At 52.5% G+C, this 17,875-nt stretch overlaps 1 protein-coding gene across 1 annotated transcript in view; it reads right to left on the bottom strand.

Annotated features, from left to right (window-relative positions):
- The window catches only part of PKD1L1 (polycystin 1 like 1, transient receptor potential channel interacting), a 166,191-nt gene that overhangs the window by 52,895 nt on the left and 95,421 nt on the right, over positions 1-17,875 (bottom strand). The window contains 6 exon segments of the mRNA XM_071215041.1: positions 6,376-6,494; positions 8,653-8,808; positions 9,164-9,248; positions 10,357-10,553; positions 17,375-17,463; positions 17,780-17,801. Of these exon segments, the coding sequence (XP_071071142.1) occupies positions 6,376-6,494; positions 8,653-8,808; positions 9,164-9,248; positions 10,357-10,553; positions 17,375-17,463; positions 17,780-17,801 (668 nt within the window).

Below are 17,875 nucleotides of genomic sequence, written 5' to 3'. Positions count from 1 at the left end.
CTGGCCAATCACTAGCCCAATGCCAGAACATTGCCTTATATGGAAACAGCATTTGCCCTAGCCAATCAGAACCCGCCACACCACTCCCCAATCCTATAAATCTGCATCCCCTTCCGCAATAGACCAGACTTGTGCCATCAGCCTGTCTCCGCGACTTCTTCCTGGGTCGTGCGCCCTCCATGCCTTCGGAGCCCCTGAGGGAAGCCTCAGCGGCCGTACGAGGCTTTCTTCCCCATGCCAGGGACCCCTCTCGTCCCACAACGGGACCCCACTCGTCCCGCAACAGGGACCCCACTCGTCCCGCAACAGGGACCCCGCTCGTCCCGCAACAGGGACCCCGTTTCGGCCCTCATCCCATGACTCACTGATAAGAATAAAAGTACTCAACAATACAAATGGGGAAACCAGATCTAATATATATATTTTGCATTCTCTTCTGCCCTTAGAGACTAAGCTTGTAGTCAAATTTTAGATTAAAAGTCAATCTAAATCTTAAAAACACTATTTCCTTCTTCCCTGCTACAAGTAACTGCTGGGGAGGTTCCTGGACATCCCTGGAGGCGTCTCCCAGCCCTCGCCTGGCGGTGGCTGCTTTTCAAGGCTTCTATTCCGCAGCCCAGGGGAGAGAGGTCTAGCTCTCATGACAGGACCTGACCTGACCTTACACCCCAGTCCAGGAAGCTGCTGGCCAGGGCGGGAGCTCTCAGGGGCAGCCTTGCCCTCGTGGTATAATGCCCGCACCTTAGCCAGCACAAGTTTGTCTCTCGTCTCCCAGGGGAGGGGAGGCTGCAGCGCCTCTGGCCATCAGCCTGGGAGCAGTGGGTGGGCTCTCTTGCCCTGCTCTCTTGGCCCCTTTGTGCTGCGTACGGAATAAAGCAGCCGCTTGCTGAAAGTTTCCGCTGTGCCTGAGCCTGTGCTCCCCCGTGCCTGCACAGCACCTGTGTTCTAGGCTTGCATGGGTTGTCTTTCTAAGCAGACACAGTTGCATTTGTATCCCTACCACCTCTGCCAAGAAATGAGCCAGAAGAGCTCTCCCAGATCGCCTGTAGAGATGGTTCTCAGTTTTCATTGCAGGTGAGCCTACCGCGCTGTGCTCCCGCCTTCTACTGAAAGACACGTGGCTGCTGCCAGGCTTTTCCTATGATGAGGGCGCCTGTGGGGATCTGCCTGGGTCTTCTTTTTTTTTTTTTTTTTAATTTAAGATTTTTTTTTTATTGACTTTGTAATAATATTACATTAAAAATATATATATATGAGGTCCCATTGAACCCTACCACCCCCACCCCACCTCTCCCCCCACCCAGCAACACTCCTTCCCATCATCATGACATATCCATTGCATCTGGCAAGTACATCTTTGGGCACCTCTGCACCTCACGGTCAACGGTCTACATCATGGCCCACACTCTCCCCCATTCCATCCAGCGGGCCCTGTGAGGATCTACAATGTCCAGTGATTGCCCTGAAGCACCATCCAGGGCAGCTCCATGTCCCAAAGACGCCTCCACCTCTCATCTCTTCCTGCCTTTCCCCATACCCATCAGCCACCATGTCCACTTTTCTCAATCCAATGCCACCTCTTCTATGTGGACATTGGATTGGTTGTGTCCATTGCACCTCTATGTCAAGAGGAGGCTCAGATTCCACATGGATGCTGGATGCAATCCTCCCACTTTCACTTGTAATCACTCTAGGCTCCATGGTGTGGTGGTTGTCCTTCTTCAACTCCATCTTAGCTGAGTGTGGTGAGCCCAGTAAGTCAGATTGTAGGTGCTGGAGTCTGTTGAGGCTCAGGACCTGGCTATCACATTGTCAGTCCAGAGATTCAAATCCCCTAAATATATCTTAAACCCCGACACTAGCTGCAAGCAGGCAGGTGAGGGAACGAGAAGACAAAGCTGCACCAGGCAGGAAACATGGCTGTGAAGCGTGTGGCTCTGGAACCCGCCTGACGGAGACCCCCACCAAAAGGCTGCTGGAAGGAACTCCGAGAATCCCCCACTTGGAAAGAGAGTGCCTCTGGGAGCAAGGAAAAGCCTTATATTCTCAAGGGGCCTTGTCACTGGGCCCCCCAGGGGAATCGACAGGTGGGGTAACCAATCAAAACAGCAGGCAGCTGGGACCCCTCCCTGAGCATTAACAAGGGAAGGGGTAATTGATGGATTTTTCTGCCTAGACCAGTCCACAGGTAGACCTGGGAACCTTAATCTGTTACTTTCTCCTCTCTCATTTCCTTAATAAACTACTGGCCTCACTAAAGCAGCATGTTCTTCAATTCTTTTCTGTAACCTGGCCAAGAACCTAGAGGAATCCAGGTACGTTCTGATGAACTGCCTTGTGCATATGTGGCCCCATGCTTTTGCAGCTGTCTTAGGAGAGCCTCCCTGCAAGTGGGAATGCTGCGTACAGCGTAAGTGCTTCTATCACCGTGTGAGAGGTTTCCAGGCGCCCCTCTGGGGCCGCACCATTTCACCTTCCACTGCATTGTACCACAGGAACCTCTTTTCCATGGCCTCACCAACACAGTATGTGCTCAGGTTTCTGGATTTTTGCAGTTTATTGTACATTCTCTTGTTATAAATGAAGTACCATTCATTACTTTTTCCCTGTAAGCTGTCTGTTCATTTCTCCAGCCCATTTCTTGTTCTAGAGATATTTTGGTGCTCTCCTTTCTTTGCTTCCCCTCCCCCCCCCCCTTTTTTTAATGCTCTTTCTGTATGAGGAACATTAAACGATTTTTCTGTTATAGCTATTTTTTTCCTAGTTTGTTGCTTGTCTTTTTACTCTGCTTTTTTTTTTTTTGCCATACAAGTTGCCTTTGCTCTTTTTTTTCCCTGAGTTTTATAATACCAAATTTATTTTTGTTTGCCCTTCTTATTCTGTAATTTTAAGTTAAAAGTTTTCCTCACTCACAGGTTACAGAGCGATTTGCTCAGGTTTTCTTCTAGAGTGTTAAATGGGTTAGTTTTTACATTCTTTATTCATTTGGAATATGTGTATGATGTGATGAAAGCACCCAATTTTATCTTTTTCCACAGAACTATTGTATTACCCTAATACCACCCACTAGAAACTCCATCTTTCCCCCAAAGAGTTGAGATGCTGCCTTAACCATATACTAATTTTGGCATTTGTATTTGGGTCTATTTCTGAATTTTCTATTCTGTTTCATGAACCTGTTTGTTATCCATGTGTCAGAAATCTCACTCTTATTGGAAGCTTTTCAGTCTATTTTAATATCAGGTAGAGCTAGTCCCAATTCTTTCTTCACATTTTCATGGTTTTCTTGTCTATTCCTTTTTGTTTTTCTTAACTAACTTTATAATTGACCAGTACCAGAAAAGAAAAAAACCTGATGGCATTTTATTGAGATAGTTTTAAATTTATAAATTGATTTTATAGAGAATTTTTGGAAAACATGATGTTGTGTCTTCTTATCCAAGAACATGGTGTTTTCCTTTGCTTATATCCACATTTAGGTTTTTCTGTATAAGTTTTCTGCATTTCTTCTTAAGATTATGCCTAGGTATTTTGCTGTATTTTACTTATTTGCTGTGTTGAATAGAGTCTTTTCTTTTATTAAAGCTTCTATCTGGCTTTCCCCTGTCTACATGAACGACACTGATTTTTGTATTTTAACTTTATAACCTGCTACATCATTAAATTCTTATTGTTTGTGGTTCTTTTTCTTATTTCCTTCTTGTGGGGTTTTCCAGATATTTAATCATGTCAAATGCAAAGAGAGCTACTTTGCCTCTTCCCGAATCTGTTGTCTCTAATTCCCCCTTGGGCCTGCCTGCCGGTTCCTGCTCAGTTTGGACTCTGCTCCGGGTGGAAGGACAAGCCCTGAGTGCAGCTGGGGTCACTGGCCCCAAGGGCTCACCCCGCCCCTGGCTCCTGACCTCCGGACCTGGAGCTCTCCTTGGAACCAGGCCCTGTGTCCGGGTGGCAGTCTGCTGGCCACGAGGCCCTCCTGCTCTGGAGCCCACGGGGACCCCACCCCTGCCCTCTCCTTTGCTCTGCAGGTGCTGAGCCGCAGGCCCGAGGGCCTCAGAAGTCCACCCTCTGCTTGTGTCTTGGGGCTGTGGACCTGCCTTGTCATCTGGTATTGCTGTAGACGTTTTCGGAGGGTTTTGCTGTCTAAATCACTCTATTTTCATGGGGAGACTTTTCTTTGGCAAGATTAAAAACTATGCCATTCATTCACCAGATGGCTATTATTTTTTTTTAACGGAAAATAAGTCTTGCTCAGATGCGGAGAAATAAGAACACTCGCATATTGTTCGCGGGAATGGACAATGGCACAGCTACAGTGGAAAATAGTTTGGCGGTTCTTCAAAACGTTGAAAATAGAATAACTCAAAGACCCAGCAATTCCACTCCTGGGTATATCCCAAAGGAACTGAAAGCAGGGGCCCCAACAGATGTGTGTACACTCGTGTTCACAGCAGCCTTGTTCACAAGAGCCTACGGTCCACCAACAGGTGAATGTTAAGCCACGTGTGGTCCAGCCACACAACAGGATGCTATTCAGTGGCAAATAGGAGGGAAGTACCGGACATGCTACATGGATACACTTTGACAACATTCCGCTGAGTGAAATAAGCCTGATACAGAAAGACAAATCTTGTATGATTCTAGTTCTGTGAACTCATAGAGACAGAGGTAGAGGTTCCCAGGGGCAGGGTGGGGCGAGGACCCGGGAGCTAGTGCTTAGAAGGGGCAGAGCTTCTGTTTGGAGTGATGGAAACGTTTTGGTCGTGGGTGTTGGTGAAGGTAGCATAGCACTGTAAATGGAATCAATGCCCCTGAGTTGTACAGTTGAAAATAGTTAAAATGAGAAATCACATATCATATTTAAGCTACCACAATAAAATTTAAAAATTAAAAAAAACATCTATTCCATGGTGCTCCATCTTCCTGGAATTCCTCTCCCACTTTCCTCTAAACAGAATACTCTAACATAAACACAACTTTTCTCTTTGGAAAAGAAAATCCTTCAGCGTGTGCTCTGTATGAAATCAAGGTCCTTATTTAAAATAAGAAATTTTAAGAAAAAAAATGGTTGGGGGTGGTTTTATTACACACTTTAGCAACACTGTTTTTGGAGAAATACCAGGGATTCCCAGGTCATTGACAAACTATGTCAGAAGGATTTGAAAGTGACCAAAATAACGGGCAGCATTGGAGAACAGTTTCGGTTAGCGTTTGTGGAGTGCTTCTACAGCCCTCTAGTCACCGCCCACCGTGGACGGATGAGAGGAAGGAGAAGGGCTGTCACCAACAGGAGGTGGCCAGGAGGTGGAGAGGGCTGCCGTGCGCATCAGAGTTCTTAAGTTAAAATACGGATGAGAGTGGACTTACTGGTATTCCACTATAGAACTATTGTGACTAGTAATGGAAGAAATCGTATCATTGATGTGGAGACAGTGGCCACGGGAGTTGCTGAGGGCAGAGAGAGGGAAGAAGAGGTGTGATGTGGGGGCATTTTTCGGACTTGGAGTTGTGCTGAATGATACTGCAGGAACAGACGCAGGACATTATATATCCTGCCATAACCCACTGAATGAGCTGGGGGAGAGTGAAAACTACAATGTAAACTATAATCCACGGGGTGCAGCAGTGCTCCAAGATGTATTCACGATGGTGAGAGAGGTTGTTGATGTGGGAGGAGAAGGGTGGGGTGGGGGGTGGGATATATGGGAACTTATACTTTCTAATGTAACATTCTTTGTGATCTATGTATCTTCAAAAAAAAAACAATTAAAAAAGAAGAGAAAAAACAGGGAATAATGATAGCGGTGCCTCCTGGATATGGCTCCAAGAAAGATAAATTAAATGACAAGTGCTTTAAAAAAAAAAAGTCTTGTGATTTTTAAAATTCACCCAGATTTTGCAGCGAGCGCCATACTCCCTCCGTGCATATTTTAATATTAAAATACGTTTAAGTTTAAATACCCGTTGTGAATTGAGTCCCTGTTTGTTGGTGCTATGTCTGTTTTACGGTCTCCCACACCCGCCTAACCCAGCTGGAGGCTTGCTAAGTGCACACCTGCCTGGGGCTCCAGGCCCTCCTGCCTGCGGGTGTAGACTGTATAACACGGGGAGGAGCCGAGGCCCACGGGGTCAAGCCTCTCACCCCAGTTCTCACCCCGGAACGGTGCAGAAACCGGGGTGCCGACTCTAGTTCCTCTGCCTGCCCGCCCTGGGCCGCGCGCTGTGTCAGCAGGCTGAAGCGGCCCCCGCCGCCTCGGCCGCCCTCCCCGCCAGGGGTGGCCGCCCCGGGAACCCTGCACTCCGGTGCTGCCCGGCCCGCGAGCCCGGCCCCGGCGCACCCACCTGAGCGCCCACCTGAGCACCCATCTGAGCACCCACCTGAGCGCCCGCTGCGCGCGCCGCTCCCTCCGCATCCGCGCCCGGCTGGCTCGGAGCTGGGCCGCGCCGGGGGGCCGAGCCCATCGCAGGCGCCGCGCGCGCCCCCGGGCAGCGAGGACCTGTGCGGGAGAGAGCCCCGTGAGCCGCCCGCGGGCTGGCCCCGTCCCAGCCAAGGCCCCGCACCAGCCCCCAGGCAGCGCCTGCTCTTGGGGGAAGAAAGCGTCGTTTTGTGCCCTAACACAGAGTGGCGCGTGGGGGAGGACCAGGGTAAGGCCGGCGGCTAGAGTCTGCTCACCCCCGGCGAGCTGTTTCGGCGGGGATGGCAGCTGGGGCGTTAAAAGGGTTGGCTTTAGTTGACATCGTAGTTCACACTCTCAGAATGCGAACTATAATCCATGCGCTGCAGCAGGGCTCCAAGATGCAGTCACCAAATGCAGCGAACGTGCTGCGATGATGAGAGAGGTGGGAGTGGGAGGAGTGGGGTGGAGGGAGGGGTATGTGGGAACCTCATATTTTTTAATGTAACTTTTCTTGTGATCTATGTATCTTTTTTAAAAAAAGACAAAAAAAAAAAAGGATTGGCTTTACCTGAGAGGTGTGTCTGACGGTCAAGTTATAGAAGCCATAGTTTTTGGGTGTGTACACAGTATTTTTCTCTTAGAGACCCTTGAAACATGGAAAAATCCTTTTAAAGGACAGTCTGAGCAAGAAATGAAAATGCCATTTTCCTTTTTCTGTAAAAAGAGCATCGCTGCTCTCCTAGTGTATCTCTTTCTAGTCAGGGCATAACAGCAGGCAGAAAACCCAAGCCGTTGAAGGCAGTCAGTCATTTCTTTCTCATTTGCTCTCTTATTCCCTCGACACACGTGCACAGAGCCAGGCACTGGGGCAGGGGCTTGGGAGCGCAGAAGAAATCAGAGGCAGAGCTTTCTCGCTGCTCTCCTAGTTATTAAGAAATACAGAAATAACAGACACCGAAAGCAGGACGCTGCACAGGTCAGTGCTACAAACACAGCCCTTTGGGGACTCAGCCCCGACGCCAGGCCCCTGTGCCCAGTGCCCTGAGAAGGGGAGAAGCCCCCGCGTGTGGTGTGGGGCGCGCAGAGCTGGCGGTGCAGGGACATCCGCGCGAGGGCGTCGGCAGGCGCCTGGAGACCCAGCCCACAGGAGAGGGCGAGACACCAGACTGAGAGAAGGGAAGGGATCTTAGCCTGAGCTGAGATGAAGGGAAGAGACAGGCAGCACGTGGGGCTTAGCTGTACAACGCAGACAGACAAGGAAAGCAGGCTTCGGAGAAGGGCGCTGAGGTGCAAACACAGTAAGGGCAGCGAGAGGGCTACTGTTCCTGAAACGCTAATGCGACAGAGCAGGAAGGAGTGCCGAAGGAGCTCGTGTTGGGAGTGGGTCCAGATGTCCCCTGCGTCATCTCAAATCGCGTCACCTCCCTAAGCCTCAACTTTCCCCATCTTTGAAATGGGATGGACTAATGCTGCCAACTTCTTAAGGTGTACAAGGGGCAAATGATCCAATAAATGCAAACGAATTGTTTAGCGCTACGGTGCATGCAGAATAAATAAATATTTATCATCGTCGTCATCAGGAGTTCCAGGTGAGGCCACGAGGCTGTGGAGGAAGCCACAGGCAGGCCATCTGACCTGGCAGTTTGGCCACAGGCGGCTCCTGGTCTCCTTTAGAGGAGGGGAGTGGAGCCGAGGAGAGGCCCTTTCACGGGGGCAGAGGGCTGCACCCTGCGTCGCATGTGCATTTACGGTAAAAGCTGCTTAATTTCTCCATGGCGCCTGGGAAACCTTTCTCCTCCTCATGGCATCTACACAGCCCCAGAAGATGCTTTGTGCACAGTAGGAAAAACTGAACATGGAAGGAAGTAAGGAAGAAGGAGGAAAGGATGAGAGGGAGGGAGGGGAAGAAGGAGGGAGGTAAGGAGGAAGGAACAAGGAAAAGAAGGAAATGCTTTCTGTGGGTCCATTGAAATGCAAATGATTTAGAAGTTCTCCAAAATCATGGCTGAGAACAGTAGCTCTCATTTGCTTCAATAGTTTAAAACATGTTCTTTATTTGTGTGTGATGGCTCTGATTTCTTGGGAACTGGGATAAAGGCAGTAAATCTTACCTTGTGTATACCACGAAGGATATGAAGTTAAAATATACCCCATGCATGCCTCTCCAAACAGTCTAATATGGATTTCAAGAATGACTTCTGATATGCAAAGGTATGATTTCTAAGGCTCGATTAAAGCTGCAAGGTAACTTCCTTACCTTTTCAAATTCACTTGCACAGTCAGGAGCGCAACAGTTTGAAGAAAGTTGCTCCAATTCCGATTCCAGATTCCTGGTGGCCTCTCGTAAAGACTCGGCAAAAAAGTCGGGGTCGTCTCTCCTTTTCCAGGCAAAGCCCAGGGCCATAAAACCTATCTGGAAAGAGATACAAAAGTGACGTAGGTGGAGAGGCAGTGGCCGCTGGTCCTGACTCCCCACCCAGCGGTCTCTCTGTGTGTAATCGCAAGCAGGACCCCTGTGCTCCCGTCCATGCACGTGGAGCCCTTGCCTTCCATTTCTGGCCCAGCCACCTGGGGTGGCCGTGGGGGAGACTTCCCTTCTCCAAGTCTCCGTTTTCTCAGAAGCAACACGGGGGCCTAAGTAGTCCCATTCCCACCCGATTTTTATGAGGGCTAAACAACCCAAGACAGGTCCTAGCGTACGGGGAGCCACTTTTTGCCCTTTCGGGCCTCCTGTTCAGGGAGTGTCCCCCAGGCTGGGGCGTTCTTACCATCAGGGGCTGGGTGAGGAGAGCGCAGCAAGCCACGGAGAGGAGCAGCAGGTGCAGCCACCGCCCACACTGCTCCGGGCCAAACCTGCGCATGGAGAGGCTGAGGTCACTGTCCCGGGGCAGCCGGTGGCCTCCGACACGGAGCCGAGGACATGGGGCAGGGCTCGTGGGTCGGGGCACTGGGCTTTGCACCCGCGGAGGGGCGTCGCTCTTGCTGCTCAAAGGAGAACGTCACCCTCCCCGGGGCTGCTCCAGGCAGAGAGCACGTTCAACCCGGTACAGGCACAGAATGGGGTGCAGACACAGGAAGGGGGAGAGAGGGGCGAAGGAAGGACGCTGAGGGCGACGTGAACGTAACCTCTAGCAGCCAGGGCCGCCTGCACCGGGGTCGTGCTCGCAGCTCATTTGCGCCCCAGGGACCAAGCCTTGTCAGCAGCCCCTCCTATCTCAGTGACTTGACGTCATCGTAGATTCAACACAGGCAATGGGGACAAGGGAAGAGGAGGCAACAGTAGTTCAGGTCTTGGGCGACTCCCCGCGTCTGGCGAAGGCGTGGGCCCAGGGGAGCTGGCCACCCACACCTGGGGCCAGCCTGGGGCGGGGAGTGGGAACTCTGTGCGCTCAGCCTGGGTGGGCAATAGCTACCCCAGGAACCAGATCGAGGGGCGGCTTGTGTGGGAGGCAGGGCCCAAGTTGATGAGACAGGAAGCCTGACACCTGTCTCTAGGGGCCTGCTTTTAAACCATGGGAGGCCATGAGTGGAGCCATCCATGCCAGTGCACCCTGCACAGAGCTGGCACCCAGGAGCTCAGGAACTGCAGCTGCCTCCCGCCCTCCTACCCCTCCCTCTTTGCACCCCTCCTGCTCTCCCCCTCCTCCCACTCTCCTGCCCTTTTCTCCTCCCTCCCCTTCGTCCTTTTCCCCTTCCCTCTTTCTCTCCCCCCCCCTTCCTTCTTCAGGGTGCTGCAGCTCTTTGTTCTCCCCAGCACTCCAGCCCAGGGCTGTGGCCCCACCAAGTCACCTTTTGGCTTTGCAGGGGGGCTGCTGCACCCCCGGGGTTCAGTGGGGGAGAAAGTAGCAAGGGAGACTCTGGTGCCCGCACTTCCTGACTTCCCAGAAACGCCCCAAGTTCCTGATCCCTGCTGGATGGCCCCTCCAAGGGCTGGAGATGTCTGGGGCACCTCTCGGCTCACCTGTATCCTAGGACTCCTGTTCCCAGGCCACAGGCGACGGACACCAGCCCACAGACGGCCCACACCACCGAGCCCGCCCAGGGCGGCGGCAGCCTCTGCCGTGGGGGAGCAGGCGCTGGGAGCCCGCGGCGGGACGCTGCGGAAGAAGGGACAGGAGGCGCCGTGGGCATGCAGCTCCATTCCACGCCATGGGGGTGCTGGCGTTATGCGGCTGGAGTTGCACCCTCTTGGCCCATTTCAGTCTTGGCAGGAGGAAGCCCCCGGCCCCATTATCCCCCTGCCATGTCCACCCCGGATCTAGTGTTCCCGGCGTAGACCCTGGTGTTAGGGTTCTACTGGATTTGCTGTTCCCTCCCCAGGACGCTGGTCCATGCGGTGGATGCGGGTCGTGCGTGGGGCCCCGTCTCCTATGGCCGCTCCTCCAGGACGGCTGCCCCCAAACCAGTGTTCCCACCCAGAGGCCACGGGCGGGCGCTCCAGCTGCCGGCCTTCTGTACTTCTCACTGCCCCTGCCAAGTGAGGAGGGGAGGAGCAGACAGATGGGGGGACCCCGCCAGAGTGGGCAGAGGAAGAAGGGAGCACGGGGCAGGGGGGCATCGGGATCCACCTCCCGAGCCCGCCCAGAGCCCCACGTCAGGGCGACGAGCCCACCACATCCCCACTGCTGACCCTCATCCACCAAGCCGTGGCCCCCAGATCAGCGGGGTCTGCTGCGGTGTGGAACCCCCCACGGCATCAGGGGTTTGGAGTGGCCCTCCAGCTTTCTCCAGCGCTAGGCACCCAGGGGGCTGCCCACCGGTGCCTTAGGCCTCTGGGGAAGGGCCTGGGGCTGCATTTCCCCTCCTGAGAGCTCCTGGGGGTACTTCCCCCCACCGGGGCACATCTCGAGGCGGCCGTACCTTAGCCAAGCTCAATGCTACTCCAGAGCAACAGCACACGAGCTTAGGCAGGCGACGGAGCCCCAGCGGAACCTGGCACGGGGCGACCGCTGGGACACTCGTTCAGCACAAAGGCGGGGCCCCTGGGCTTCGGGGGGCAGGGAGTGGGCGCAGTCCTCCTCGGGCGTGTCTGGCTGAGCCTCTGCGCTCAGACTGGCCGCCTGTCCAGGCTCAGGGTGTGTGGCCGCTCCTTGCACCAGCGCCTGCCCGGCTTCTGGCCTGCCCATGAGTCCCTCCCACTGTCAGAGCCCTGGCTATGGGCCAGGGGCCTCGCTCACTCACCAGAGCCCCGTGGCAGGCACGGTGCAACAGCGGGCCAAGCCAGCACGCCCTCCTCAGCGGCCAGCACGGCCCTGCCGCCCGCTGGCCCACAGAGCGGCCTTCCCCCACGCCCTGGATCTAGCACGGAAGGACCCGTGTCCACCTGGGGCCATGGGAAGCCATCTGCTTGTATGCTGAGAGCCTCAGGCTTCCCGATGCTCCCTGCCAGGGTCTGCCCAAGATGACTGTCCCTCTTGGGCATTACTGGGGAGCCACTGGCCATCCTCTGGGGATCCAGTGTCTTGCAATCAGTTCTCCGGGCAGGTAACCCCATCTTTCCTGGTTCCTTCCCCTAGGATCCTACCACCTCGCCACTGAGGTTCCAAACATATTGGGCAGCTGTGGACATTCTTTTATAGTTGGCTTCACACGCACATACAAATGTAAAGCTTAAAGTAAAAAATGTTTTAGTTTTACTAAACTAATTCTCTAATTAGTTTCCAGAACTGTAAAGCTTCAAGTTTCAGAAAACTTTATGAAACTTTAAGATTGTGCTACTGACTTTTAAAAAGACATGGCTGGCACCTCGTCCCAGTCAAGATGGCAGGGTGAGAAGTTGTGGGACCCACGAGATAGAGAATTCTGAAAGCCCAAGGGAGAAGCAACGTGCCATGTACAAGTCACCTCTGTATGATTAAGGGCTGATTCCTCATCCTAAACCATGAAGGCAAGAAGGCAGTAGAACGACATATTTAAAGTGGTGAAAGCAAGAAATTGCCAACCAAGAATTTTCACCAGGCAAAGCTGTATTTCAAAAAGGAGGGAGAGTTTAAGACATTCCCAGATAAACAAAAGCTGAAGGAGTTTGTTGCCACTAGAAGGGCCCTACAAGAGATGCCAAAGAGAGTTCTGTAGGTTGGAAGGAAAGGACAGTAGACGATAGAGGGAAGCCACATGAAGAAATAAAGGTCTTGGGTGAGGGTAACGACCTGGGTAGATACAAGTGCTACAGCAGTCATGGTTTTGGTTTGTAACTCCACTTTTTACTGCCTATAGGATCTAAAAGGCAAAGGCATAAAATGTAATGATAAATCAGTGGTTTGGGACTCATAATGGATAAACATTTAATCTGTGACAAGAACTCCATAAAGGCGAGGGGACAGGTGGGGTATAGGAACATACTTTGTGTGTGCTACTGAAGTTAAGGAATCAGAGCAAACGAGATTGTTACAGATTTAGGTTGTTAAGTGTTAGCTCCATGGTAACTACAAAGAAAATATCAGAGACCGTGCAGGTTCACAGAGGTCAAAATGAGAACACAGTCTGCGGTGGGATGGACATCGGGGAGTTGACCCATAATGGGGTAGAGGGTTCCTGGCTGGGAGATGGGAAAGCTTTATAATGGAAGGTGGTGAGGGTTCCACAGCCCTGAGAAGGTGATTGATCCCATTGAATGGTGTGCCTCGGAGTGGCTGAGAGAAGGTTCATGTTACATGCATGCTCCCACGATTACAATAAAAAAGAAAGAGCAGCTAAAGAGAAAATGATCAGTAAACAGATGGATGGGATCTAGCTAGAGAGGAGAAAAGCCTCAAAGGGACATTATTGGGATGTCTGAAAAAATTGGAATATAGGGTGTAAGCTTTATATCAATGTTATATGTCTTGAACTTGGTAACTGCACTTAAGGTGGTTCCTTGTTCTTAGGAAACGCACATGGACGTATTAAGTGTTCAAGGAGCAGGATGTATACAGCCTACACTCAAGTGATCAGAAAATGGATTCATAAGTAAATGGACAGATAGACAGATGATAGAGCGATGGGGAGAGACAAATGATATGGCAAATGTGGCAAAAAATTAAAATTGGTGGCTCTGAGTATCTGCAAAAGGGCATGGTAGGCAGATGTTGGGATTCTTATATGGGTTTTGTATGAATTTTTGTAAATAGTAAGTTTGAAACTATTTCCAAAAAATAGATGGCCAAACCTATAATATATACACACCTGCCAGAAGTGACCATGACTTTGGAGCTGTGCCAGCGCCCTGGTTGTTCAGATGTGAATGGACTCTCTAGAGCACTTGACCCATCTCCCCCTGCACGCATCCCCCTCCTCCCAGGACTGCAGGCTGACGCTGGGCGGGGAGGGAAGAGAGCGCGCACTGCACATCACACCCCACGCAACCTGGCCAACGGCGAGGGGAGGGCCGGCTTCTGTCCCACCTCGCGGGCTCACCGGGCTCAGTCCCACAGGCTTCTCCCTCAGCAGGCCGACGGCCAGCGCCACTGTCACCTGCTGCTGTGCCCAGGCGGCTGCCGCTCCCAGACAGAACGTCCGATGCGCTACGCTAGAAAAGAACAGCAGGTAGAGTTACCGACGCACGGGTAGGGTATTGCGTGGACGGAAGGCTCTTTGTCAGCCTTCCCAGAATGGCAGGCGTGGCCCTGGCAGGGACTGTGTGGACCTCAGGCCCCGGATGAAGTCTGAGAAAGGGCACCAGAGAGAGGAAGCCCAGGCGCCCAGGGGGTGGCCGTGTGTCCTTGGATGAGGTTGCATGGGACCCAGACCTTGACAGAGGAGAGAATTCCGACTGGAAGAAATCAGTTGAGCAGACACCCAAAGTGGAACTGAAATGGCCAAGAGGTGGAAGCAACCCAAGTGTCCTTCAGCAAATGAATGGGTAAACCAAGTGTGGCCTGTTCTTGCAGGGCAATAGTCTTCAGCCCTAAAACGGAATGAGCTCTGATGCATGTGGCAACACAGATGAACTTGAGGACATCGCCTTGAGTAAAATAAACCCAATACAAAAATTCAAATATTGTACGCTCTTACTTACACGAAATACCTAGAAGAAGCAAATTCATAGAGGCAGATAGTAGATTACAGGTAACCAGGGATGTTGGGGTGAGAGGGTACGGGGAATTATTGCTTTAATGGCTGCAGAATTTCTGTTTGAGGTGAAGAAAAAATGGGTGTAAAGTATGTCGGCGATGGTAACCGAATATTGTGAATGTAATTAATACCGCAGAGGGAAGTGGACTTGGCCCAGTGGTTAGGGCATCCGTCTACCACATGGGAGGTCCGCGGTTCAAACCCCGGGCCTCCTTGACCCGTGTGGAGCTGGCCCATGCGCAGTGCTGATGCGCGCAAGGAGTGCCACGCCACACAGGGATGTCCCCCACGTAGGGGAGCCCCATGCGCAAGGAGTGCACCCATAAGGAGAGCCGCCCAGCGCGAAGGAAAGTGCAGCCTGCCCAGGAATGGCGCCGCCCACACTTCCCGTGCCGCTGACGACAACAGAAGCGGACCAAGAAACAGGACGCAGCAAATAGACACAGAGAACAGACAACCGGGGGCGGGAAGGGATTAAATAAATAAATAAATCTTTAAAAAAAAACCAAAACCACAGAGTTGTGCACTTGGAAGTGGTTAGAATGAGGAATTTTGAGTTGTATGCCAGGGAAGCGGAGGGCAGGGACGAGAACCAAGAGGGAGCCGGAGCTCAGACCTGAGGATCACGAGCTGTGGAGCTGGTGAAGAGGAGAGGCGGGGATTTGCAAAAATGAGGGGTCACGTGTGCTTTCACGTGTGTTTCCCCCAGGAGAATCACACTTCAGCTCCACCAACAAGCCAGACACCAATGGGACAATGTGGCTGAGCTCTTCAGAAACTGTCCCTCCTGTTCTGTCCAGGCCACGCTGTCCCTACTGAAGACAAGGAAAGGTGCCCACCCAACCCCAGGAACGGCTTCTAGAAGACCCCTCCTCCCCAGGAACGAGCTGGCTGAGCGAACGCCACCTGCCTGGCCGCCTCCCAGCATTGGCCTGACCAGCTCCTGCCAAGCCCCGTCCCCCCATCACCTGGAAATCCACAGGAGAGGCACGCCCGGCTTTGTGAACCCTGCTGCGGCCCCCTCCCGATTCTGGGCTCCTCTGAGACCCTGTCTCCCTGACCCTTCCTGGACAGCCCCACCCGCACCCCACGGCTTGGGTCCTGGAAAACGCCTCTCCCATCCCGGAGGGCCCGGCTCTGGTCTGGGTGGGATTTCTGCCAATCTTTTCATTTCACCTTGGGCTGGGGTCATCCGTGCCCAGACCGCAGCTTCGGGAGGTCTCTGGAGAGATCTGTCAGCTGCGGGCTGGATCACCAGCTGGTTGGGGACTGGACTGTGTCACCTGCGAGGACCGGTTCAAGTCCCACCCTGGTCTGTGGGTGTGACCCCATTTCTCAATGGGATCTTCCAAGAGGCTGCTACGCTGAGGCCAAACCGAATCCGGAGGACCCAAATCTCACTTCTCTGGGGTCCGCAGACGCAAGGGATACTTGGACTCAGAAGCAGGAGCGAGGAGGGGGTGGAAGGAGACAGATGGCCACGTGACTGAGGCAGGGACGGAGGCGCCACTGGCAGGCTGCAGGCTCTGGGGAAAGTGGCTTGCCGACACCTTGACTTTGGATTTCTAGCCTCCCCCAACGTGCGAACAGTACATTCCCGCTAAACCCGCACGTCTGTGTGGAGTTTGTTCTAGCAGCCGCGGCAAACGAAGACCTCATTTACCTTGTACTCCCGCTGGGCATCTGGAGACCTTCCCTGGGAAGCAGGTGCTGAAAAAAGAGAAGTAAGCCTAAATGGTTAAAGCAGGGATATGGCTACAGGTTACCAGGGGTAGTGTTTTCTTCGGGAAAGAGTCCTCCCTCCTGGCTCTGCCAGATTGAGCCTTTCATGAGAAAGAGGAAATGACGAGAGTAGGCCTTTTTAAAGTTGCTACTCTGGTGTGGGCACATCCAAGGCTGCCCCATGGACGTGGGCATCTGGAAATAAACGCTCAACTGAAAAAGTAAGAAGAGCCTTAAGAAGGCAAGTGTCAATAAATTTGACTATATAGATATCTTAAAAATAGTGGTCCCACTCAAATGTCATTAGCAACCAGGAAAAATATTCCCTGTTGGCAAAGGCCTAATTCCCTTTTAATGTTTATAATTATAATTAGTTTACTAATTATATTTATTAATATAAATATGGGCAAAGGAAGTGAACAGGTCATGGAAAACACAACTGTTGCCGCCTTTCTCCACCCCTCTTCCCCTTTCAGCCCCCGCCGCCCTTCCCGCCAGTCCCGCCCATATTGCCAACCCACAATCTGCCCTCTTCCCCAGTAACTGCTTACCTCAGGTCTATCCATCAGCTTCAGCCTGTCCACAGCCGCCCCTTAGCCAACCCTCCCTTCATCACGCCCCTCCCTCTACCCAACCCTATATAGCTAAGTGTACTTCCGTAATAAAGCAGACCTGTTCTTGCGCTCAAGCGGTCTCCGTGGTTTTTCCTCAACCGCGCGTCCCCCACGCCTGGAGAACTGGTGCTCCTTCTTGGAGCACCCCCTGCCGGCTGATTGGCAGGAGCAAACCCCCCCGACTCTTGGGCCTGAGCGAGGACGAGACCCTCACGCTCAGCCGCACACAACAAAATGGCTTTTAAACGTTTGAAATGGTGACTTTGTCCATAATAAAATGCAAATGAAAACAAGGGGACACAGAGTCTACTAAGTCTGTGGGCCCCGAGAGAGAGCTCTACGGCCCTCGCCTTCCAGACCTCGCTGCTTCCAGACAGCATTTTCCGGCTGTGCTGATTTAAAGACAAGCAGACAATAATAATGGTACAAGCCGCTTTGTAAGCGTTTGGTCCTGTGCACTCACCTGGTGCTGCCTCCCTCTGCTCTCCCGCTGGGCAAGGCCCGATGGCTTCCTGCAGAAGGATAGAAGCCATGAGAGGCACCCACGGGAGGGGCGGTTGCTGCTGGCAGGGGTGCCGGGGCGCAGTGTACCTGGCTGAGCCTGAAGAGCAGCGACAGGAGCAGGGCCCCTGGAGAGGCCAGGAGGGTGCACAGGAGACACCCCCAGAAGGACGCCAGAGGGACATGGATGAGGCCGACACCCCACAGGAGCTGCAACACCCAAGAGCCACGTGTTCACTTGGTCACAGCACTGGACAGGCATCAGTACAGAATTACATCTATGCTACTTCGCCGCGGTAAAATGCATTTTACAGAGGATTAGCCTTATTAACCACTTTTAAGTTTACAACCCTATGGTATGCATTTCCTTCTCAGTGTTGTGCAACCATCACCCCACGAGAAACGCTGCACCCATTAAACAGTGACTTCCCGGGCCCTCCTCCCCCACTGCCCTGGGAGCCTCTAACCTGCTTTCTTTCTCTAGGAGTTTGCTTATTCTAGATAGTCAGAGATGTGGCTTCATACACCATTTGTCCTTTTGTGTCTGGCTTGTTTCACTCAGCACAATGCTTTCGACATTCATCCAAGTTG

Source organism: Dasypus novemcinctus, chromosome 5 (assembly GCF_030445035.2).
Source record: "Dasypus novemcinctus isolate mDasNov1 chromosome 5, mDasNov1.1.hap2, whole genome shotgun sequence".
NCBI classification, from domain to species: Eukaryota; Metazoa; Chordata; class Mammalia; order Cingulata; family Dasypodidae; genus Dasypus; species Dasypus novemcinctus.
This window is presented reverse-complemented; position numbering and strand designations above follow the sequence as displayed.